The sequence below is a fragment of the Lissotriton helveticus genome, chromosome 1_1 (assembly GCF_964261635.1).
Source record: "Lissotriton helveticus chromosome 1_1, aLisHel1.1, whole genome shotgun sequence".
NCBI lineage: Eukaryota > Metazoa > Chordata > Amphibia > Caudata > Salamandridae > Lissotriton > Lissotriton helveticus.
The window spans coordinates 1835799643-1835826095 of NC_136057.1; the positions used below are offsets into that span (position 1 = coordinate 1835799643).

General features: G+C 45.0%; 1 protein-coding gene across 1 annotated transcript in view; it reads right to left on the reverse strand.

Annotated features, from left to right (window-relative positions):
• LOC144765671 (uncharacterized) overlaps window positions 1–26453 on the reverse strand; it is a 164693-nt gene that overhangs the window by 86245 nt on the left and 51995 nt on the right. Inside the window, exons 3-6 of the mRNA XM_078650333.1 lie at window positions 24911–24941; window positions 24258–24291; window positions 20458–20479; window positions 17763–17814 (exon numbers count right to left, since the gene is read on the reverse strand). Coding sequence (XP_078506459.1) covers window positions 17763–17814; window positions 20458–20479; window positions 24258–24291; window positions 24911–24922 — 120 coding nt within the window. The 5' untranslated portion in view covers window positions 24923–24941. The remainder of the gene's footprint in view (window positions 1–17762; window positions 17815–20457; window positions 20480–24257; window positions 24292–24910; window positions 24942–26453) is intronic.

Consider the following 26453-nt stretch of genomic DNA (forward strand, 5'->3'; position numbering starts at 1 on the left):
ATAACACTTGCAACAGACAGCTAAAACTGCCAGCAGCCAAACACTAAAAAGGAGAGTTTTAAGAGTTTTGTTGAACTGGGTCTGGTTAGTCTAATATTTCTGTTAAATAGAGAAGGTGCTCAAGAATTGCCCCATCATCCACAAACAATAAATAATTCACCATGCAACAGATTGCTGTTTGAAATGTTGTTAGACTATGAGATTACCTGAGGAATACTAAGGAGTGTGAGTGGGGCACCATGGAGTGATCTGGTCAGACAGTATAACTTGAAGATTGTGTGTTATTCAGAAGAAACAGAACCGTATGGTTCAGTCATGCTGTTATAGGTAGTGAGGAAATGAGTTTGAGTCTATAATATGGTCTTTCATATGGAGAAGTCATACAGCACCACTTTGCACCTTTAGAAGCTGGAATATATGGCACAATGAAAACCCTTCAAACAGGAAATTTGTGCAGAGAAATTAGTTCTTTTAATGTTATGAGTTAAAGTATCCTTAGACAAGTTCTATTTTAAACCAGTCAGTGCCTGTTTCCAAGTCAGAATAAATCTTCAAGAAATCTATAACACCAGGTGAGACTCCAGTTTAACAGAGACCTTTTTTAGGGCATTTGTGGCCTCACAATACTAGACCATATACTCAGCTTCAAGAGGTACCCCTAAACCCATGAGGCCTGGGAGTAATTGCAAAACCTAAACAATTGCACTTGTACATATCATTCATAACAACAGTAAAGGATATACATGGTTGAATAACCAGCTGCATCTAATACTATCACCATACATTCAAGTCGAAGACCACCATAATGATTATGATAGTATTTCATCTAGGTCATTCAAAAGGGTAATAACAGGAACAATTGTGATCATATCATCCTGAAATAAAAAAATCTGTGATTCAAGAACCACAGTAAATATTAATAAAAAAATATGTGAATTTCTTAAGAACCAACATTGATTCTAAAAGGAAAGTCCATTAGCCCTATGAAGGCTGCTTTTTGTTGACATTTGTTTGCTAAATACTTTGATGGTGTTTCAAGCCAGAAAGGTATTCATGTCTCATCAGGAATACACGAATAGCGGGAGCATCTGGAATAGAACATATAGATATATCTATCTGCAATGGTTCACCAAAAGCCACTGAATACACGGGTGAGTGCTGTCATCTTCATGAGGCCTGATGTGTAGAAACTGACCATAAAGTCAATTCTCTCTCATGGACCTCGGATGAGGACTATCAAAGTGAAGGAGACTATTTTCATCTGTGAGTTTTTCAGTATACCATTGTAGTTATTTTGTCACCTATGATCTTGATGTTAAGATTGAGTAATGTGATTGTATCCCTATCAATTGTGTGGGTGAACTGCAAGCAAGGATCCCTTGTGTTGATCCATCTGTAAATCTCCTTACCAATGTCATGTCACCTCTTCAGAATATAAAGACATCACCAAAATACCAGTGCCATAATCTAATGTTCAACAGGCATTGATTAGTATTGCTGTAGATGTGATCCTGTTAAAATTGGTGAACATATAGGCAGGCCAGGCTTGGAACAAATGTGTTTCCCATTGAAGTGCACGTTACTTTATGGTAGATGGTGTTGTCACTCAATTCTTCACAAACTGTATTGGTGTAATGGTGTCTATGACAGTGTCCTTGAGGATATTATCAATAACAAGGAGGGTCTGTTCCTATAGTAAAAAAGAATCTGAAGCCTCAATATCCATTGTCAATAATAGATTCAAACCGGAGTCAAAACTCAAGGTATCAAGAAAAGAGAGAACCTCTTTGGTGTCCTTCAGGAATGAAGGCATAATTTTCATCAAAGGCCAAAGAAACCGGTCACAAAATTGTAACACTCGTTCCTAGACAGAATTAATCCCAAATACAAAGGGTAAGGCTGGTGGGGGAAATCTGTTTTTATGTAATTTGGGAAAGATTTAAAACAGTGCCATTGTGGGAATTAGAAAGAAGGCCATCAATTTGCAAGAACATCTTAAGTCCATCGTTGATTTGTCGTGTAGTTCCTACTAATCCGTAGAACCTGTGCATTTGTTGGACACAACTTGGTTGAGATGCCTAGACTTATTCTGGGCACCCCACAGGATATGTTGGCCCAGAGACTAGCTAGCTCACAGTGCCACCATAAGCCCCCCTAACTGTACCAAGGAGTGAATAGTTTCTGGCAACCGCTGAACATGAGAACCTTGTTCCTTCAGGGCTTGTGGAAACAGAGCCTAACCTTTTGCTCAGTCCTTCTGCTTACGTGTGCTCAGAGAAATATACAGAATACACAGTGGGACATTTTCAATATATTTATTGATCCAACGTTTTTCTTGTAAAGAATACATGTGCCGCGATAATCAGTAGACGCAGATGAAAGTGACTACGAGCACCAAAAGAGTAAATAGTAGGGACAGCTTTGCCATGGTGCTAAAGCAGTCTATATATGCAGGCATATAAACAAAGCAGTAATCAGGCGTACTCCTACTATGTAAAACCTATTAGTGTACCTAGAATGTGCATAGGTGTGAAGACAAGAATCCCCTCAAAGGACGATCCAACCCCATTACCTAGCAGGAAAGAATGAAGGACCCCATCTTCATCACAAACTGGACACCCCTCACGAGATGTCAGGACGCTGCCTGGTGAAGTCTCAGCATGCAGGGACCCTCGGTGTCAGCTGAAGGGCCTCCTCTGCTAATTTATCAGGTTACTCATTATTTATAATATAAAGCAGTGTTGCGATGTACGTTGTAGATTAGCGATTTTATGAATATGTTGATAGCTCTGTCACCCCATGGATGAAGATAGAACAACATTTGTACAGTGCGTAACAAGGCTTTGTACATGCTACGCAAGGCATCGTGATAATGTTGTACAAAACTAGATGTGTAAACAAGTAGTTTCAGAGAAACAAAACTAACATTGTAATGTATGCAAATGTTCATGGCAGCAATGTTATTGTGAAAAAGACGACAATATAAGAAATTAGCTGCTTCGCTACATGGGCCTAACCCGGGAACATAACATAATGTATAATCAGGACAGTCAGCCAATTAACTGTTATATGTATATCTGTTAAAACAGTGCTGGTAACTGAGCAAGATGACTTTGACAAAGGCACATAGCTGAAACATGTCTATTTCTTTTTGTCTGTTCTTAATAAAAAATAAATGTTGAATACCCCGCTAGTGCAGATCACCTTTGTTTTGAATCCAAAAATATATATATATATTACCTATTGGTGGTCAGCAGTAGATTCTTCTAGTTAGGACCTAGTTTCCATAGGAAAAGAGATTTTCGACTTGCCTATATCTTTGGCGTGGTTTGACGAATCTTCACTAAATGTTCCCCAAAAAATGCCCAGGTGATTCGAGTTGTGCGTGGAAACTTTCGGGGCGATCCATTAAGCCGGGGGTCAAAAAAGTGTGCTTCCCATGTTAATTCTCATAGGGATTTTGAACACTACTACAGCCCGAACTGCTGGACGGAATTACACCAAATTAGGCTGAAAGCTAGATCTTAGTCAAAAAAGAATGCTTTTTGTATTTGGTGTAAATCTGCTCAGTAGTTTTTGAGTTTAAAAAAAACAAAACATTTATACATATAAGTATGCGGATCCTCTGAGGATCCCACACCTCATTTTGATATCTGATCGGCTGGCAACACTTTAACCAGGAAGTTTTGGCAGCCATCTTGGGACTCAACTTCAGCCGCGTCCCCCTAAAAGAGTTTTTTTAAAAGTTTTTTAAAAATAGTAGGGGGCAGGGTAAGAATACCATGACCGCTGGCCTTCATTCTGGGGTCTTTAAAAAAAAGTCACCAAAAATCACGAAGGATCTGTGACTCCGTTGAAGATTGAAAAAAATACAAGTGAGAGCTCCTGTGCTTGTTTTGAAAAGAGCCCCTGGGTGGACCAGGTCCCGGGGCATTTTTTTAAACAATGCACCATCCTAAGGCTCTTGGAGCCCTGGGATCACCACATCCCTAGACTTTATTTATAAAAATGAAAGGGGGCTGTACGGACCCCTCTCTTGAGTTTCTGAGAAGCCCTGAGTTCCAACACCTTCCCAGGGCTTTATGCTTAATAATTGAGGGGGCAATATGGACCCCCTCCTTGGCTCCCTAGAAGCCCCTCGGATGACCACCTCCCTGGGGCAATAAAATAAACATTTGGCATGGGCCAGATGGACACCACAAGCCCTGGGGACCAATACCTTGGAGCCATTAATGGACCTTTGGACCTCCATCCCTTACAGCCGGCTCCCTATACCCCGGGGTGCCCTCCCCGGGACATAGATGTTTGCTCTTATTTGGCTGGAGTTTTGACAGCTCCCACCAAGTAAGAGCAGACATGAACTCTGCTCTCAGCAAGTGGTCCTGTTTGATGGCTGAGGAGCTTTTGTCTTTTTACCTGCCTTCAGTCAAGCGGGCAGTGAAACAGATGAAACTATTGCTCTCGCACACATGGAGCTGTATGTTTAGAAGCTCCCTGTGTGTATAAGCAATTGCGGCTCCCGTTGGAGGCGGGAAGCCAGCAATGACCGCTGGGGCATTCAGGCTCCCCAAGCAGTCCCCAGTGCTACGGAGCTGCTCAGTCACAGGCTCTTAAGTTCACTACACTAAGGAGCTCTGTTGAGTTGATAAGATGCCCAAAAACCACACACCAGCCCACCAATCACAACACGCTTCCCAGTAAGGGCCTGCACCCATCCTACCTACGGATGCAGCCCCCGCCATTTGCAAAGCTGCTACGGGCTAATTGTTGCAAATAAGCCTAATTGGGGCCATTTCCCAAAACAAAAGGGTCCTCACTTATGTAAACAATGACGAATCTTCACTAAATGTTCCCCAAAAAATGCCCAGGTGATTCGAGTTGTGCGTGGAAACTTTCGGGGCGATCCATTAAGCCGGGGGTCAAAAAAGTGTGCTTCCCATGTTAATTCTCATAGGGATTTTGAACACTACTACAGCCCGAACTGCTGGACGGAATTACACCAAATTAGGCTGAAAGCTAGATCTTAGTCAAGAAAGAATGCTTTTTGTATTTGGTGTAAATCTGCTCAGTAGTTTTTGAGTTTAAAAAAAACAAAACATTTATACATATAAGTATGCGGATCCTCTGAGGATCCCACACCTCATTTTGATATCTGATCGGCTGGCAACACTTTAACCAGGAAGTTTTGGCAGCCATCTTGGGACTCAACTTCAGCCGCGTCCCCCTAAAAGAGTTTTTTTTAAAGTTTTTTAAAAATAGTAGGGGGCAGGGTAAGAATACCATGACCGCTGGCCTTCATTCTGGGGTCTTTAAAAAAAAGTCACCAAAAATCACGAAGGATCTGTGACTCCGTTGAAGATTGAAAAAAATACAAGTGAGAGCTCCTGTGCTTGTTTTGAAAAGAGCCCCTGGGTGGACCAGGTCCCGGGGCATTTTTTTAAACAATGCACCATCCTAAGGCTCTTGGAGCCCTGGGATCACCACATCCCTAGACTTTATTTATAAAAATGAAAGGGGGCTGTGCGGACCCCTCTCTTGAGTTTCTGAGAAGCCCTGAGTTCCAACACCTTCCCAGGGCTTTATGCTTAATAATTGAGGGGGCAATATGGACCCCCTCCTTGGCTCCCTAGAAGCCCCTCGGATGACCACCTCCCTGGGGCAATAAAATAAACATTTGGCATGGGCCAGATGGACACCACAAGCCCTGGGGACCAATACCTTGGAGCCATTAATGGACCTTTGGACCTCCATCCCTTACAGCCGGCTCCCTATACCCCGGGGTGCCCTCCCCGGGACATAGATATTTGCTCTTATTTGGCTGGAGTTTTGACAGCTCCCACCAAGTAAGAGCAGACATGAACTCTGCTCTCAGCAAGTGGTCCTGTTTGATGGCTGAGGAGCTTTTGTCTTTTTACCTGCCTTCAGTCAAGCGGGCAGTGAAACAGATGAAACTATTGCTCTCGCACACATGGAGCTGTATGTTTAGAAGCTCCCTGTGTGTATAAGCAATTGCGGCTCCCGTTGGAGGCGGGAAGCCAGCAATGACCGCTGGGGCATTCAGGCTCCCCAAGCAGTCCCCAGTGCTACGGAGCTGCTCAGTCACAGGCTCTTAAGTTCACTACACTAAGGAGCTCTGTTGAGTTGATAAGATGCCCAAAAACCACACACCAGCCCACCAATCACAACACGCTTCCCAGTAAGGGCCTGCACCCATCCTACCTACGGATGCAGCCCCCGCCATTTGCAAAGCTGCTACGGGCTAATTGTTGCAAATAAGCCTAATTGGGGCCATTTCCCAAAACAAAAGGGTCCTCACTTATGTAAACAATGCAGATAAAAAAGGTTGTAGGGGAAACCGTATCTTTGCCTAGTTTGTGGTTATTACACCAATAGCGCTCTTCATTATCTCCTAGGCATTCTCGTCATTTAAACCACTGCATTGGAACAAGAATGTGGGGCCATGCACATCATAAAAAAGCAGCTTGAGGCTGGGCAAACTGGAGCAATGGCCCTGCTTGTGGCATTCAGCGTGCGGCCCGTTTTCACCTAATTAGAGGCCTGGGTAATTAGAATTGGAAGACACATTACTCGGTTATGGGGCTTTTGTCGGGTATCGATTATATGTGTTGAGTGAGGGAGCTAAACAAACTAGTCAGATGAAAGCTTTAATAATGACAAAATATTCCACTCTCCAAAGAGAAGTTGTGAACAGCAATGAAATGATGTTTGTCCCTATTGAAACAACTAAAACTGTACAATCAAGAAGTTCAGAGAACAAAATATTGACGACATCTATGTGAATATGCCACAGATCGAGTCCTCCCCCAGTTCAACAAAACCTGCTCAGCAGCCAAGAATAGACTGGACCTGGATAAACATAAAACACAAAGAGTGGTGGATGAGAGGGCAAAGAAGTGCAATAAGCCAGACATGGGAAGGCAACACTAGTATTAATAGTGGACGAGAGTTATCTGAATCCTGTTCAATAAAACAGGATTATATTTGCTTTAAATGCCATTGCCTTAAGTCCCTGAAATATAATTGTTGCATAGGCCTCAGCATCTAACTACGCAATTGGACAATAATGGAATGGAATTGGATGCTTTTTTGTAAATTGGATGTAGGATTTACCTTTTTCAAGATTGCGGGCCCTCAGCAGATTAAAACAGCCCGCGTACAGAGGGGTCATCAATTCAGCCCAAAAATCTATGTCTGCTTTAAAGAGTGAGCCAAGCAAACTTTTACGGCCAGGCGCCCCATTTGTTCTGAAGAACGTAATGGTTTTGCAGACCGTTGCTCTGTAGAAGACCTTAGAGCAGTGTTCCATGTGCTCATTTTTCAGATTCTGCCAAGTCTATTTACATTTACAGGTTTCCTACTAACTGAACATGTTCTACCCATTATTCCACAGTTACACCAATCCCTCCAGTAGTAGATTGTTCATTTAAAGTATTTTTGTATAGCCAGAATTTGTTCTGATTGTTACAGGTTAATAGTGAATGTACGTGGAGCCATTCTGATTCTGCTTATTTGGCTTTTGTCTTCCGCAGAAGAGCACAGTGAGCTTTTCTTGTTTTGTTGAACTGCTACTGTGCAGTCTGATTTGTTTTATCTTTACTATCTCTTCTGGACGCTGCAATTAAGGCTGATTTACTTTTCTTTAGCTCAAAGAAGTACCATTGGTGGATTGTTGGATCCGGATTTCGTAATTGCTAGTGGCCAGAATTCCTTTTTCCTCCTGAATTACTGTAAAGTGAGTCTGTTGAGATAACTTGGGGGCATATTATCAAGACAGACGATGAAATTATCGCCTTTTTATCGGCAGAAAACTGACGCTAAAACTGCGATAATGGGCTTGATAAAATGTCCTATGGAATTCCAATCGAAGCCCATGTTAGATGTGAAGGACATCTAACATGGGGTTCAATTGGAATTCCATAGAGCATATTATCAAGCCCATTATCGCCATTTTAGCGGCAGTTTTCTGAGCTAAAACTGCAATAATTTTATCGCCTGTCTTGATAATATGCCCCTTGGTCTTGTTGCAGCTGGCAGTCCAGGTGTTTAGTTGATTCAGTGTTTGTTTCCATCTGATTAATTGATCCATGCAGACCTTGCTCCACTTTAATCTCCTTAATAGTGTATTTTTTTCTCACCTGCGGCGGTGCCAAGAATGTTTAATTGACCAGTAATTGGATGCTCCAGTTGAAATTGTATTACAGCTAGAAAGTGATCACTTTCAGAGCGTTCCAACACTGCAAAGGCTTTACATAACTCCAACAAAAAAGCGCTCACAAAAGAGTAATCCAAGGTGGTAATGACCCTGTATGTAAACAGGAATTTACATGTGGCGCCACTAAATATTTCAAGAGTGTTTAAAGAGGAGAGTTTATATGTTTGTAGCCAGATGGTTATTTCATCTGCTAAGTAGCCACTACTACTTGATGAGATATCTGCCAGGTTGTCCAAGTTGTGTGTATTAATGTCCCCTGTTTTCATTATTCCTTGTGACGGAAACCTGCAAGTTAAATCTATGAGCACCTCAGAAAAGGCAGGCACAGTGGCTTTTCTGCCACAATTGTGTGTGTTTAGCTGTACGTTAAGTAGCTGGATCGATTTCACCCATTTGTGGAAGTGACGCACCTTGATTATAACTGCTTGATGCAATGGGCACCTTATCAACTACAGTTGTGTCAAACTTTATACTTGTGACTATATAGATTGAAAGGCCACTTGATGGGTGTCCCGAATACTTGCTTTTAATGTCCAGTTGGTGTAATCCATAAAATCTTGCAATCTGTAATGGGAACATTTCCAAAGATTCTTACAGGCAGAGTATGTCAGCATCTTTGATGAATGAAAGGTCTTCAACCAACTACATTCTAGTAAATTCTTGTTAACTTGAGTTTGAGGGGTGTTACCTCCTTGTATTTCCCATTATTGGCTGCAGTAGGAGCAGGTATATATCCTATAGGATATCGTTAAAGTAATACAGCCCCATCCCAGTTCTGAATTGTGGTTGATTGAGTACGTACGGTATGATTTGCTTAATTGCTTATTTGAACTTATGGGAATCTGAAGATTATTGCTTAGGTTTGGGTCTGATGCCCCGTTTGCTCCCTATCAGATGCTTGCGGTTGCTTTGTATGTCCTACTGCTATTTAAAATGTGAGGGTACTTTTCTGGCTCAATAGTTCTTATTTCAATACCCCACTTTGCAAAGACATCTTTTAAGGCCTCGCCTTCACAGCACGCATGTGCTGCATAGGAAAGACACCTGTAGCCATTGATTGCCTTTTTCAGGCTAAAAGTGCACGCGTTCCATTGCCTTCAATGGTAACGTTTGCACGTGTGGCAATTTCCTTGTGGGAGCGAGAGCCGCTATATGGTAGCCATTATCCCTCTCGCAAGGGAATAGCGCAGCCCCCCTCCTCCCCTTGCTGCTGCGCGAGTCACATGCGCTCCTCCGCCTGCTGCCTGCAGCACTTGTGCTTGCAGTCCAGAAGGTCGCTGCAGTGTCCTGGGCTGAAGCCGAGCGGAGTCAGCATGAGGGAGCTCTCCAAGGTTTGAAAGAGTTTGGTGCTGTGAACTCAGAACCCTGCGTCCTATGGGGAGCTATCCCCCGGCTCGGAATACGTTCAGGTTAGGAGAAAATTGTTTCAGGTCCTGCAGGGAGCTGTCCAAGTGATGACAGACCTCGGCAGTGCGGGCTCTGAATGTTGTGGCCTGCAGTAAGCTGTCCGCAGTTGCGGAACAAATTACTGTCCAGAGAAAGTGTTTTCGTGCCAGCTAGGAAGTTGTCCAGACGCTGACATAATCCCCAGTCCTGTGGAAATCGCTCTTTGCTCTGTGGGGTGCTGTCTGCTATCCGATACTGACACAATTGCTGTATCCTAAGTTTACAGTCATAGCTTTGTGCTCCGTAGGAATCTGGCTGAGCTTTCTTCAGATAATTTGATAGTGTTGGATAGCGCAGAGAGGTGTTCAATGGTTGAAGCTGTTTGTGCAAGAAGACTCTGGTGTAGCTTCTACCCAAGTTTTTGTTTGTGTGTCTAACCGGTTCAGTCTGTGAAAAAGAGGCCATATTGTAGAATGTCCAAGGGGCTAAGCTGGCATGATCGCCAGTTAATTGCACCCTATTTGTACCTTTATTATCCCGGAGGGGCTTCAGATGTTTGTTCTGCCCTTTCTGTAATACGGATTGGAACAGCGCAAACTATGCTCCAGCATGATTATCATCAGGCATTCCCACATTTGCTTGGGGGCATGTGCACATTAGAGAACCCTTTGCCCTTGCACCAATGCCATTTTACAAAATAGGGTACAGAGAAAAGAAGCTTTCAGAAAGCGCCCTGATTATGCACCACATATAGGTGGCGCAGAGTCAGTCACTCACTGCACCCACCTGCTTAGGAATGAGGCTACGGATGAGGATGTAATATGGCTCTGATATGGCTCTAACAGACGGCTCTTCAGGGTACAGCATGGATGTTGTCCTTAGGCTGAAATCAAAACAATTAGTGGGAGGGTCCAAGGGTAAGTTTAACGACCCAACTAGATACAAACCCCTATATACAATACTCATACAAATAGTATCTAGGAGTCAGAAGGCTATGTAACTCGACTGTGGAAAACGGACAGTTAACACAACACAAACAGAAAGGTGAATCCCCAAAAGTGCAGTAAATGTGACATGTGATTTTCCAAGTGGCAACTCAAGACGATGGGCAAAAATTCCCATCAGTAACCATCCTGTACCGCCCTTTTGACATCATTTGGGTACTCCTTGCCCAGGAGACAAAGCGCCAACACACAGCCTAGTGGTGATATCAAGGCTATGTGTAGTTCATATGAGAAGGCGTAAGTAGTGATGGGGGTAAGGAGTCTATGTGAGGTTACTGGAAAAGCAGTGTGTGATAAGTGAAACTAAAATTGGATAAATTGAGTAAATGGAAATTTTTAATGTTATTTCTCAATCAACCAAATCTAAAAACAAAGTGAAAGGATACAGATTTAACAAAATATCTGTCAACAATATTGGTCAACATGTTTCGGCATTTTAGAATGAAATAGTTCATATGCCTTCTTCAGGACCTGTTCTAACTACTGCTATAATGTGAGAATTAAAATCAATATCACCTGCAATATTGAGGTTTCGTGATGTTGTGTTAACTGTCCGTTTTCCACAGTCGAGTTACATAGCCTTCTGACTCCTAGATACTATTTGTATGAGTGTTGTCCTTAGGCTGACACAGCTTTTCCAGTAGGCTCCGCCGGTCGCTGGCGTGATGTCTCCTGAAGGGTTTGGCAGGTGCTGAAGCTGCTCTCCCAGCAGTCATTGCTGGGTGTTGCACAGGTGCTCTTTGTAATCTACTATGGTTCTCATAGACGGCTGGGCAGGGAACTGCACGGTTGTTGTCTGGCTGCTAACATGGGTCTTGCTGTGCCAGAAGCTGTTTTGGTATTGCTGACTTGGCGCCTTCAGCATGAGTCCCTGTATTTTTTACACAGGCATGACTGCGTTCCCAATGTGTTGATTACGACCACTTACTGTCACAGGGAGCACTCCACAGGATGACGCACTGATTTATCAAGATGGAGGATTTGTGGGGTATTTCTAGAGCGCGGCGTTCGCTCCGGAGGGAGCATCTTGGCGCTGAATGATCCTGAAAAAAAAAACCAGTCCAAGAGGAATTAGATGGAGGCTTTGGAGTAATCGTCAGGGAGAGTAAAAATCCAGGTCTTAAGAAGTTTTCTGAACGGTTTTTCCTGGGTCAGTTGTCTCAGGGTTTTAGGCAGTTTATTCCAAGCTTTCGTGGCCAGGAAACTGAGGGTTTTACCACCCTTTGTTTTCAAGTTGTATTTAGAGGGGAGGATGAAATTGTCATGGGTTGAGCGAAGGTGTCGACTGGGGGTATAGTGGGGAAAACGCCTGGTGAGGTATGTAGGGCCAGTTTTGTTGTATGCACGAAAGGCAATGATCAGAATTTTGAAGAGGATTCTTTTGTGAAGGGGTAGCCAGTGGAGGGATTGAAGCGCTGCAGTGATGGAAGATCTGCGGGGTAGTCTAAGGACTAAACGCGCAGCTGTATGTAGTACGCTTTGCAGTTTCAAAATTGTGCTCTTTTTGGCCCCTGCGAGCAGGCCGTTGCAATAATCCAGGCGTGAGATTATGAGTGCCACTGTCACCTTTTTTCTGGCGTCAATGGGGAGAAAATCGAAGGACTTTCTGAGAGATTTGATCGTTCCGAAGCATTTACCTGCGACGGTGCTGGCATGCTGATCAAAGGAGAGGTCGGAGTCAAAGATTACGCCGAGAATCCTGGCGGATGACACTGTCTGAGGGGGAGCAACAGAATTGTCCGGCCACCAGAGTGCTGGACAAAAGGAGGTGTTTTTTCCGATCGGGAGGATCTCCGTTTTACTCGAGTTACACTTCAAGTGGTTGTTGTCCATCCAACGGAAGACTTCGGTCAAGCAGTGTTTAAGATTGAGTTCTGCTTTAGTGGATTGATCCTCTAGTGGCACAATGAGTTGTGTATCATCGGCATACGAGGTGACAGGTATGCCGAATGATTCAATCAGGGTCAGGAGGGGAATGAGGTAAATGTTGAAAAGGAGAGGGCTCAGGATGGATCCCTGCGGGACACCTGAGGAGACCAGCTTATCTTTGGAGTGGAAAGGGCCCAGAGCGACGGTTTGAGATCGGTCAGAGAGGAAAGACTTTATCCAGGATAGGGCAGAATCAGAGATGCCAATGTCCATAAGTCTATTGATGAGGATGGAGTGGGAGATGGTATCAAACGCCGCCGTTAGGTCGAGAAGGATGAGAATGGAGTTTTTCCTCTGATCTTGTAGGGTTTTTATGGTGTCAGACAGTTCGATTAGTGCGGTTTCGGTCGAATGTTTGGGCCGAAAGCCCGATTGTTGGGGATGGAGAATGTTGTTATTATCCAGGAAGCGTTTTAGCTCACTAAGAACTAATTGTTCCGTTATCTTCCCCAAGGCCGGGAGCAGCGATATAGGGCGAAGGTTGGTGAGGTCTGTCGGGGGTTTATTAGCCTTTTTCATGAGGGGTTTGACAATTCCCTTTTTCCAACGGCTGGGTACTAAGCCTGAGCAGAGCGATGAATTCAGTTAGCATGAGTCCCAATTGTTCCTCCTTTATGAAGTTGAGCTCTGTGAGCATCATGTATACCTCTTGTGTAAGCACTCTCCACGATCAGTGTACATTCTTGTCGCAACAGAGCCTCCTAAGCCTTCTTTGGGTGTATGAAACCACTAAGACTGGACCAGTGTCCCCACACTGCTTAGTACAAGGTTTTTCCATCGCACGGCATTTTCCAGGCTTCTCAATCAAACCTTCTCGGTGCTAGTGTCCCAGACTTTCTTTACCACTTAGTTAATCTAAACTGAAATATTCTAATTGTGTAGTTAAATATGGGTTATGAGTTTGTGTTACCCTATCCTCTTCACTACTGCATGAACAAGAAACTGTAATCGACCTACATCAGTGCTTTTCTTATAACTAGTGACTATTTGTACCTGACCTTCATTACAAAACATCAGCCTGTTTCAGCTAGGAAACCGTGTGTCCTTTTCACCCTTTATAATACTTTACTGCATGAGACCCAGGAGAGTGTGTCAGCTGATCTGTTGTATCTGCACTGAAGGAGGGAGGATGTAGGTTACAGAAAAAGCAGAGAGTGAATGAGGATTTACTCACTGATCCTAGTGCCTCCATCAGAGCTCATTGGTACAGTTCCAAGAGGGAGGTTTTATGCTTGGGGCGCCGTCAGAAGCGCTCACATTATCAGGTGTGCTCAGCTCTGGTCCCACGTTTCCATTGTGACGCCATTTCCCATTTCCCATGGCCCTGCCTGACAACCTGCCTGTGTCTTAGTAGGTCTGGTGAGTACCTGAGAGTGCCCCTTTGTTAGGTCATCTGGTAGCCACATTGAAGCCCAATACTGACTTAGAATGGTCCCAAGGCAGGAAACGTCACATTGTCTGTGGATTCTGAGGCACTGACTTTAAGGTCTGGCTCATGCGCAGACCCTGCTTCAGTCAGACATAGCTGTCTACTCCCTTTTCAGTTGTGGAGAGAGTAGGGTGTCATAATATGAGGAACACAAGCAGCATACGCGTCTTAATGAGAGCCAGGTGCTCCGCCATACCAATAAGTTGGAGCAATGTAACACTTGTTATTTAAATCACACAGAAACAGCAAAAATGTGGTTGGAAATGCTCTAAAAATATATTACCGCATAGTCTCATTTTTAGGTCGAGTCTAGTGCAGTGCGCATGCGCTGCTCTAGGAAAGGGCCTCTTAGAATCACTCCAGACTTCCAAGAGACTTCTCCATGTTGGTCGGACTCCTCCTACACATTTCATTGGCCTTTGCATGTGGCCTTAAAAAATGAAAGCACGCAACAGGCCAAAGGCGGGTGTATGTCCCTCTTCTTCTGTAAACGTTCACTCCCATGGCCTCTGGGTCTCGTGAGCAAACCGAGCGAGCAGCGGCTCGCAGTGTGCCAGCTGCATTCTTGGATCATGTTACTAATTAACCCAGCCTTCACTTTCGCGTCCATGCTTGATTTCAGTTCCTTTCAGTTGCTCATGTGTGTCTTTGGGAAGGAAAACAATTAATGTGCTTGTAAGACCTTTGTAGCACGTTGAAACTCAATGTTAACTAACATTTATTAAACAGCTAAATACCCGTTCGCCAATGCGAAAAAGGAGTGCAGATTAACTAACAAAAAGAAGGGAGGCTTTGATGCAAGCAGAGGTTTTCCCAGCTCTTGAGAGATTAGCAATTGAATTGGAACATTACCACTACAAAAACACATGTTAAAACGTATACAGGCGCTCTAAGATTCGTCTTCAGGGGCAATTTTGCATCGTGACCCATGCCAGCACCTCACAGTTGTGTGTGTCCATGGCCACGCCTTACGATTCCTCTGCTCAGGTTAAGAAATGTTCATGGCACGGTGAGGTCCTGGCAGGCACACACACACGTGTGCGCGTATGCAGATTTAACCACCCCATTCCTACCACCCACAAGCGCGCCTAGCAGCTGAACGCCGGGCTTCTGTTTGAGGCGAAAATGACCAAAGCAAAAGGGCTGGCATGCCCTGCTAAATAAAAGGAAAGAGGTCTTGCTCCATTCCCTCACCCCTCTTGCCTCCCGCCCTCCACAAACACACGCAGACTGAAGCACGTGTGCATCCTTCTTCCTAGACTCCAAAACGACATTCATTGGCTGGCATCTGGAAGCAGTGTTTACAAACAGGAACTCCATGCATTGTAAATCAATCGGCACCAGGGGGCGGCACTTTCATGCCCCCCACCATGGCCAATTGACATTCAGCACGTTCGCGACACCTCACCCCCAAAAATCAACAGCAGCAATTGGCCATTTCCAAACAGGGCCATTCCGTAAAGGGATTAGTCTCTTGTTTGCAGCCTAAAGACCTCCGGCAGTTTGTTAACCATGTTCTGCAAGGGATGACCCCTCAACTTGAATACTGTATGTGAACAAAGGACTGACCATCTGAGATGCCTTTGAGTAACCACCAGAGAGTCAAGCATTGGCATAGCCAATAGGTCTCACCTTTGGGACCTTATAAGTGTTTAGCCATGCAACAGTTGATGTTATTGCACCAAGGATATTGTGCTGCATAACTAAATACTTTAAGGTCCCAAAGGCGAGATCTATTGGTTATGCCAATGCTTGTTTGCTGAGTACTTGGGCTGTATTTATCGGGGATTTTCCACGTAATAATCGTAGATTCTGTATCTGAAAAAAGGGAAGTCCTGTTAATTCTTATAATGTCTTCAATCTGATAGTGACTTAAGGTGGGGAAATGCCGCAGGAGGCATGAGATGTTCGCCCTGCTCAGTATATCACTGCGGCCTCCATGTATGTATGTCACAGGCACTCTTTACCTCACTTCTGGGGTAACTCTATCCCTGCAATCTCATTCTTTTGTCACACAATAGCAGGGTCTACTCAGTGATCTTAAAGCCCAACCTAGTAGAAATATTAAGGGACTGTGACTGTGCCACATGACTTTATTATGGCACAGTGAGGCACAGTCATCTGGAAAACAATCTGTTGAATATCTTATATATGACACACAACTGCATGAAACACTAAAAGAGCTCATAATGTATAATCCCCGTTTGCAAGGGTTCTGGCATGCCATTTAGTGCTATTTTGGAGAGAAAAGGCTTGAGTTATTCTTTGCTGGGGTGCTCATGAGCATTATGATTTGGGGATAGGGGATGGGTACTCTGCATGCTCAGCGGTTGGAGTCCAGAGATTCTAGATGTATAGTTCTCTCGGTGCTTACAGTAGTAGGTGAAGCTTCAGCTTGTTTGACCTACAAAACTCTGTTTTTCCTCCCAGAAGCCGTGGCCTCAAGGTGTCACTTCAAAGGAGCATCCCTCTTGTAATGTGGTGAGGAAAGACATTACAGATCCAAAATGTGAGCCTCTTGAGTAGCTGGTTGTCTTTGACCAAGCTCATAAATTACCTCAGCTGAGGTCACCAGTAGGTATGTGAGAGGGACATCAGCTCTTCTCTGGCATATCGGACCTTTAGGGAGGATTGCTCTGAGACTGCCGAGACCACTGAGGGCCTAAGGGCTACTGCAGTGCCAGTGGAGCTCCATTCTAATCCAAATGCTGAGTTCAGGAGCTGGATCTTCCATAGTGACTTTCAAGTCATTTGATGTAAAAGTCAATGATGCCAAGCCACAGCCGGGCACAATAGGTGGAAGGGAGTTTCCACCAAGAGAGTAGAATAAGACATTTGTGACAGGTGATTGAAAAAACATAATTCGTCTTTTTATTTTTCCTCATATGACCACTTACTCCCCTTCATTTTATTATACCCATACTTTCTAAGGAGTCTATTTTCAAAAATGTAATATTTCTGTCAAAGTTCTTATGCACTCTATGTACAGCTAATGTCTTTTCGACTTTTAAACTATTTTAAATGGATAAATGGGGATTATATGGATTCTATAATTATATAAAATGTAAGTATTGGGCTACACACTTTGGAGTAGCAGGTTATAATTATTACATAAATAAATTGCTAGTAGTACTGATTAAAATAGGCAAGAATTTCTTAGACGAGAAAGAGCTCTTTTTATTGTGGCATGTGAGCAATAAGGCCAGACTATCTCCAGTAATGTTTTTTCAACAACAGAGACCAGTTGCCAGGGCCACACACAGGAATGGATTCTCTGGAACTACCAAGTGACAACAAGCATTGGCAGAGCCAGGAAGCCTGGGTTTAATGGGCTTATGTATAAAGCGTTAGTACATAGATAGGAGGAAGCCAGTAGCAGTGGACAGTACAGGCCCTCATGCAGAACATTTCAAGCGACACATACAGTCAATAGCATTATGTGAGAGAGTAATATTCCAATGTGCTGAGCCAAGATGTGATAAAGAAATTTTCAAGCCAATAACTAAAAGACGCTGGTCAAAGAATTTCTATGGTCGAAAGTAGCCAACTAAAACCCCACCCTCCGCATATTGTTAACAATAGGTCTCTTTGACACCTGCACTATCACAATCCAGACTTGAAAAGTATACAGTCCAAAAACACTACAAACATGTGTACAACAGATAAGTAAAAAGGTTGTAGTAGACAGGCAGAAGATTACTTTAGGCCTCAGTGCAAGAAATTACAGTCTTATTTTGACGTGTAAAGGAATTAAAATGTAGGCAAAAAAATTTAATCTCACCATGGTGCGAACATCATTTTGGAGGCTTTCTAAGCGCTCATTGTCCTCATAGCTGAAAGAAGAAGAGTGAGAAAATATTTAGAAAACAAAGCTGTAAGTATTTTCGCAGCTAAATAGGGCAAAGGGGACAGATCACAGTAAACCCTAAGGACAGAAGATAGAAAGACTAAGAGCTATGTGTGCAGGAGCTTAGCGAAGGAGACAATAGAAGAGTGAGCAAGCAGAGTGTTCATTTACAGCAGAGTGTATAAAATAAATATGGTTTAACATAATTAACACACTTTCAGAAGCATGCAGTATCCGGTCAAGAATTATAGGGAATATTTTCCGCCTTCAAAAGTCTGTTAAGATTCAAAGCAAAATAAATGTGGAAAACGAGGTATCTGTTGAGAATTTAGCAGCAAAAAAAATGAAAATGCTAAATCCATGGGTAATTTTATGCAGCAAATTGAAAGTCTTAATGGCAGAGGGAGGTGAGTCTGTCAGCTTAACCAATGAGACCATTAGAGCTGCCACCGTGCAGGTAAGAGCGGTGAGGCCAGGTTGAGGGGGATTCGACAGACAGCCACGAGTGAAATTAAATAAATAACTAATTTCCCTACATCATAGTCTGTCGAACACCCCCCACCCACCCACTGCCCCACAGCTCTTAGCTGCACGGGCCACGGCTGCATTAGAGGCAGACGGATCGGAGTCTAAGGGACATATTTATCAGTGAGTTGCGTCACTCTTCTGCCAAGCAAGAGGTTGTAAGGGCAACACAACAACTAAGTCAGATTTATCAAGCCTCTCAAGGCCACCTTGCATGGCCCTGCATAGCTTGATATATCTAGAGTACCGCAACGCAGCGCAAATCACAGTGTTGTGTTACTCTGCCCCAGGGAGGCATTCTAAGGGTAGAGTGTGGGTTTTCTCATGCACCTACCCATGGATTTTGATGCAATTCCAGATTTTCCATTACTGGTAGACCTGTGAATGTGTCAAAATTCTACGCCTCTCCAGGTGAGGAGAGATATCTTTATTTCTCCTTGTTCTTTCCTCTTTCTATGGGTGCTGCATTTTGTAGCACCCATAGAAAGAGGAAAATGCCTCAGAGGATTGTTTTCGTGGATTAAGGTGTCCCTTCCTGCACAATAACACTCCTGTCTTCAGCACGGCACCCTTGCACCATGGTGCACCTGACAGGTATGCACCTTATAATGTTAAATATGGTGCATTCCTGCCCTTTTACCCTTTCCCTTTCATACAGAGCAGCAAGGTGGCTTACTCCATTACACTGCGTGAAGGCTTGATAAATGTGTCCCTAAGTGTTTAGCAAAGGAGACATTGAGGACAGAGGAAGACCTTTGAGGGTAGAGACAGTTGAGTGTGGAGCTCAGCAAAGGAGATTGCCACAAGCAGAGGAAAGAGAGTTAGAAGAGAGGGACAAGGCTAAATTACAGGAAACATGAACTAAAAACTAGGGTTTGGCATTGGAGAGCCCTGCGGAGAGAGGGTGGATAGGGCTGTAGATATCTATGTTGGAGCAGGATCATTAGTAACTTGGCACAGGTGTTTGGAGGGACGTAAGGCACTCTGATAATCCAACATGGAGCCTGAATGCTTTTGCCTCAGTAGCATTAGGACCCCTAGCTGTGCCACGAAGTGGGATGACAGTAGGTAGTACATTTAATAAACGTTCCTGCATTATAGGGCAGCAAGCAAAGTTGCTGTGCTGCATTGCATGAAAGGGAGTGAGCGGAAATGCTCCATATTTGCTGAGATATGGGGCATTTCTGCTCTCTACTTGCACTGCACTCTGTGAGCAGCCTAGCACCAGTGTAGGCACTTTTGCACCCCAGGCTGCCTGTGTTACCGGTAGGATTGTTGTTGTGCAGTAAGGGACACATTCCTGCACATATATATTCTGTAGAGGCATTTTCCTCTTTCTACATGCACTGCAGAATGAAGAACACAGAACATGTGGAAAGAGGAAATAACGAAGGAACAATAAAGATATTTCTCCTTGCTATGCCTAACTTGGGAAGGCATGGCATTTTTGCAAATCTGGGAATACCCCAAAATACATGGGTGGCTACATGGGAACGCTATTGCTCCACCCTTGGAAGGCCTGCCACGGTGAAATGTAATGTAACTCAGCACAGGCAGCTGGTTTGTGTGGCCTTTCTTTGCAAAGGCATGCAAGGCCACGCAAATCAGGCCTTGTGTAACATTGTAAGTATTACCAAAGCCTTTGTGTTGTCCTTGTGTCACCATGCGCGACTCAAGGAAAACACAAAGGCTTCATAAATATGTGCGTAGGAGTTTAGCTGAGTGTATTCTTGAAGAGAGAGTTAGATGTGAGGGTCTAATGGCATACGTAAGAAGAGAAGGAGGGGCGATGTGGGCTCAGGCAGAGGAGAGTGAGGGAGGAAGGACTTAGAATGAAGCTTGTATTCAGCACTTGAGAACTCAGCGTTGCAGGATTTCAATTATATATGATATTATTTGTCTTGGTCCACTGCACTAAAAAATTATAAACATATTTCGAAGAAGAGCATTTTTTTATTTTTAGCTGAGGGATTGTAACATTGTCCTGCTGTGAGGTCATAAAATCTACCCCTAAAAAGTGGCCTTGTAAGAGTATTATCGACCCCAATGCAAGCCAGATTAGGCCCCATTCACTTCTGGTTCACTCCTGCAACACTGGCATTACCTTGTTGGCCACTGGCTAAGTCCTAAAAAGAAAGACAAAATAGATTAGTACCTTCAAGAGCATTTCTTCAAGGCAGAACATTTCCAAGAAATTACTTTAATATGGGTCACGTGGGTGCCAATGCATATTTGTATCTATGATTCCTTTGCTGGTCTGGTAAGACTGTGTAATTTCAAATTCTCCAAGAAACTATGGCAAAAAGGTCTCTGCTAGTGCAAAGTAATTAATCTCAATCTTTGTGTTGATTAGTTGTGGTTGGTAACATTTTAAAGTTCTATTATGAATGGTGATTTGCAAAGTTGTCTTAATTATGTTATCAATCAATCAATCATAGGCATTTATAGAGCGCTCTACTTACCCGGAGGGTCTCAAGGCGCTAGGGGGGGGGGGGGGTGCTGCTACTGCCCGAACAGCCAGGTCTTGAGCTTCTTCCTGAAGGCGAGGTGGTCTTGGGTCAGGCGCAGGTGGGTCGGGAGGGAGTTCCAGGTCTTGGCGGCCAGGTAGGAGAAGGACCTTCCTCCTGTTGTCGTTCTTCGGATGCGGGGGACGGCGGCGATGGCGTGACTGGCTGATCGGAGATGTCTTGTTTGGGAGCGTAGAAGTTGATGCGGTTGTTGAGGTAGCTCGGGCCTTGATCGTGAAGAGCTTTGTGTGCGTGGGTAAGGAGACGGAAGGTGATTCTCTTGTTGACCGGGAGCCAGTGCAGGTCTCTTAGGTGTCCGGAGATGTGGCTGTGTCGTGGGATGTCGAGGATGAGTCTGGCTGAGGCGTTCTGGATCCGTTGGAGTCTCTTCTGGAGCTTGGCGGTGGTTCCGGCGTAGAGGGCGTTGCCGTAGTCCAGTCGGCTGGTGACGAGTGCCTGGGTGACCGTCTTCCTGGTCTCGGTGGGGATCCACCGGAAGATCTTCCGTAGCATGCGCAGGGTGTTGAAGCATGACGAGGAGACGGCGTTGACTTGCTTGGTCATGGAGAGGGAGGAGTCCAGGATGAAGCCCAGGTTGCGTGCGTGGTCTGTCGGTTTGGGTGCGGTGCCCAGGGCGGGGGGCCACCAGGAGTCGACCCAGGCGGAGGGCGAGGATCCCAGGATGAGGACTTCCGTCTTGTCCGAGTTCAGCTTCAGGCGGCTGGTCGACATCCACTCGGCTACCTCTTTCATTCCTTCGTGAAGGTTGGCTCTGGCGGCGGCGGGGTTGTTGGTCAGGGAGAGGATCAGCTGGGTATCGTCGGCGTAGGAGATGATGTTGAGGTTGTGTTGGCGTGCGATGGCCGCGAGGGGGCTCATGTAGACGTTGAAGAGGGTTGGGCTCAGCGAGGATCCTTGAGGGACGCCGCAGATGACTTCGGTGGCCTCTGACTTGTACGGTGGTAGACGGACTCTCTGTGTTCTTCCGTCGAGGAAGGAGATGATCCATTCCAGCGCCTTCTCCTGGATTCCGACGTTGCTGAGGCGATGCACTAGGGTGCGGTGGCAGACGGTGTCGAAGGCCGCGGAGAGGTCTAGTAGGATGAGGGCCGCTGTTTCTCCGTTGTCCATCAGGGTTCGGATGTCATCGGTGGCAGCGATGAGGGCGGTCTCGGTGCTGTGGTTGGCTCGGAAGCCAGACTGTGAGGGGTCGAGGGATCCGTTCGTCTCGAGGAAGGCGGCCAGCTGCTTGTTGACGGTCTTCTCGATGACTTTGGCTGGGAACGGGAGCAGCGAGATGGGGCGGTAATTCTTGAGCTCGGTGGGGTCCGCTGTTGGTTTCTTGAGTAGAGCGCTGAGTTCGGCATGCTTCCAGCTCTCAGGGAAGGTGGCAGTGGTGAAGGAGGTGTTGATGATGTCACGCAGGTGGGGTGCGATGACGGCGTCGGCCTTGTTGAAGACGTGGTGAGGGCAGGGGTCGGTCGGAGATCCGGAGTGGATGGAGTTCATCATGCGGACAGTTTCTTCGGTGCAGATCGGAGTCCAGGCGCGGAGGGTGGTGGTGGGGGGCGGTGGTTCGGTCGAGTTGGACGTGGCGTTCGTCGGTTGGGTGTTGAAGCTGTTGTGTATGTCCGCGATCTTGTTGTGGAAGTAGGAGGAGAGGGAGTTCCAGAGTTCTTGCGATGGGGTGATGTCGTTGTTTCCGGCGTTGGGGTTGGAGAGCTCTTTCACGATGTTGAAGAGTTCCTTGCTGTTGTGTGCGTTGTTATCCAGCCGGTCCTTGAATGCGGTTTTCTTGGTGTCGCGGATCAGTTGGTGGTGCTTCCGGGTGGCAAGCTTGAGGGTGGTCATGTTGTCCGGTGTTGGCTCCCTTCTCCAGGCTTTCTCGAGGGCTCGGCAGTTCTTCTTGGAGCTCTTGAGTTCGTCGGTGAACCACGGGGCCTTCTTGCTGCCGGGTCTGCTGGGCGGGGTCCTCAGTGGGGCGAGTTCGTCCGCGCAGTTGCTGATCCACTTCGTGAGGTTGTTGGCGGCCTGGCTGGGGTTCGCTGAGCTGGCGGGAGGGTGCTGGCTCAGGGAAGCGGCGAGCTGGTCGGCTGTGATCTTGCTCCAGCTTCTGCGGGCGACCTGTTGCTGGTGGTGGTGGGTCGTCGTTCTTCTGAAGGTGAAGTGGACGCAGCTGTGGTCCGTCCAGTGGAGTCCTGTGGCGTGGCTGAAGGCGATGTCTTTGCTGGATGAGAAGACGGCGTCGATTGTGTGTCCGGCGAGGTGGGTGGGGGTGGTCACTAGTTGCTTGAGTCCGAGGTTGGCGAGGTTGTCGAGCAGAGTGGTGGTGTTGCGGTCGTTGTTGTTCTCCAGGTGGAAGTTGAGGTCCCCCAGGAGGATGTAGTCAGCGGAGGGGAGGGCATGCGGGCTGACGAAGTCGGCGATGTCCTCGCTGAATTGGGTGCGTGGTCCCGGGGGTCGGTAGATGTTATTATTTGTCTTTCACGTTAACATGTGCTAGTCTTTCTATAGTCAATGACAACATAATAAAATACAACTGCTGAATGGAAGCCCAGCTTCATGAATTTGAATAATTATATTGTATACACTAATGTTTCATTGAGTACAGTATCAAATAGGTTGCAAACAGGAATTATATTATTTGGGAAATCAACAAATGCAAAGCAGAAGCAAAAAAGGACTAGATGACAAAAGTATTGCTGTAATAAAGGTTGCATAATCAATCCAATAGAATTACATATCATAATGCAAACACATTACATAAAATGTGCTCTGCGCATAGGGTGATCACGTAGTGCATATTTACAAAGGCAAAGCATATATGTACAAAAGACTGATCAGTTTATGGAAGTCATAAAAACTGTAGAGGGAACATTCTCTACCTGGTGTATTGAGGCAGTGAAATAATTAACATGATAACCAGGACTTGTACTGTTTATGCTACTTTTGATTTTAGTTGGCAGTTTTAGGAGGAGCACCTGGACTTTGCCTTGCCTCCCACAATGTATCATCAACCCACATTTGCTACATTTGTGCAATCCTCTACTTATTTACTGAATTGAAGCCTATTCATACCTTGTGTGTGCCACACCAATCAAGCTCCCACCGGTACAGTTTAGGGATCATGAGAGACCATATCAGGGTAATACTAGTTGTGTTCCCTCAGGCATGATGTAAGATGCATAAACCAGCCTTTTTGTTTACACAAGGCTTTCCTTATCCAACCTGTGTGTGTACAATGTACAACTCATGTGTCATAGCAGTCACATGATAGAGTTTAAGAGACAGGGACATGAGGCTTGCTACCTGTGTCACACTGGTAGAGTCCCTTCAGGAACAACGTAAGAAGCATAAGAGTTCCACTAATCATCTAGTTCCCATTAAGTATACTTACTTGCAATTTCTTGAACAGATAAGCCGCTCTCCAGCTAGAAATGGAAAGTGAAAATTATTTTAATGATTATTCTTCATGCAAATAGAAGCTGTATTGAAATTCCCACAGATTACTTCCCTGATCCTTGTCATCTATCTGAGCCCTCAGGAAAACGTTTTCCGTCCTTCAACACATATCTGTCAGCCCTTCTCATCATCTGTATCAGTGTTTTTCAATATATTTGGGAGAGTTTGGGTGAGCCCCTAACACACTTGGGCCCAGGTGTCAGTGCCCTGCTGAAATGTAATAGCTCTGCCCTTGCACGGATGGGTGACATGCCATCTTACACATACAGCTGCAGTGGAGAGGCATAGTGACTAATTCCATGCAACTAAGGGGGCATGATTAAGGCCACTCAAACCACTTGGCCATGGACAGAGATAAAAAAATATATCTAAGTCCCAGTTTGGTTCCCAGCTATCTTGTTCAAAATGTGCACAAACAGAAACATTCCTTGTACAGTGTCAGTGACATCAGCAAATCATGGTGTTGGTCCTGAGTAATGTCTCAGCACATGCATTACAGTCTTCCCTTATGGCCACTTTCATTTTTCAGTTATAACTTGGACTTTGGTGCCTCTGTGAAAGTGGACATTACGCTTTAATGACACGTACCAAAAAATCCATGTACTTCTTCTTTAATGGCCTGCAAAAAAAGAGAGAAAGACTTGGCTAGTGTAATATAATGAATACACCAAATAAAGGTTCAAGTAGGTTCTTTAACACCTTCACTGCGGCGGCTATTCCGCCGCAGTGCTAAACGCGCGAGGTGGCCGCGCAGCGGCCGCACGCTGGTGACGGAAGCGCTCCGCCATCAGCCGCGGTTGGGCGGTGCTCATGACGGAGCGGTTCCGTCATGGCCCCGCCCGCCCAATAGAACGCCCAGCGCAAGCGCGGAATCGGCGCCGCGCAGGCGCGGCAGCAGGGCCATGACACAACCGCTCCGTCATCAGCACAGCGCCACTGCAGCTGATGACGGAGCGGTTCCGTCATCAGCGTCGATAGGGTTAATTAAGAGCATCTCATCCAAAACCTCGTACAATCCAAGACCAGCTGCAGCTGATGTCTGAAACTACAGCATCACACATTACAAGTTTAAAATCCCACTACATTCTACATTCTTTCCCGTGTATCTAGCATCTTGACAAGAACACACATTAATGCTACTTACCACAACTAGTACCAGCATCTTCATGAGATGTTTAATGCATGAACTGTTTAATGGGTTGTATGACGTTACAACGCATTCCCTTGCAACGCATGCGTTTTCCACACATGCATTACAACGGGAATGCCATTGCCACGCATATGAATTACCACGAAAATGCCTTTACCGCGCATACCTTGTCAACGATTTTCGTTGTATAACTATGCATGATAATGGCATTTTCATGGTAAACCAACTGCAGGGCTGATTATTTCTTTAAAATCTATAAATATGTTTTTAATAAATCATAACCTAATAAATTAGTATAATAAAAATATATACTCACAGTGTCTTTTGACGGAATTCTCCTTCTTCTAACACTGTTTTAATTGGTCCTTTTTCTATTTTTTTGACAATGCAGTACGTAGATGCACGTACATAATTAAGTCGTTAGGGAGGCTCTCATTAAGGACAAGAGGCACAGATGAGCGTTTTTTAGGTAAGAGTTTTTTTTTAAACACATTCATTTTTTGGGGGGGGGAGACCTCCACAACCCCCGACAGCCCCCCAGGCCCTCTTTTTTATTTCGACCTTTAACTCACATTCCTTTACTACGTATCTCGTAGTAAAGGAATGCGTGGTAAAGTTTATCCTTGGTAACCACGCATGCATTGTAAAGTATACGTGGTTAGTGTATTTGTGGAAACGATCGCGTTGTAGTGGCTGTTTCCCGTTTAATGCATACGCTGTATGCAGTTTGTGTGCTTTTTCAATGTTTACATGGAAGAATAGTTTTGATTTTCTGAAAGTTTTTTTAGACTAAAACTCTTTGCAAGAATATATTACTAAAATGATAGTACATCTCTAATTTCAAGCCATTGGAGACTAGCCAATTTAAAAAATTGTTAATTGGCCAAGAGGTAACTAGTGTCTTAGGGGCCCATTAGGATGACGGGCGGACTTTTTCCGCCCGCCATCCCATCTTAGATAGTGACCTTTCGCCATAAGGGC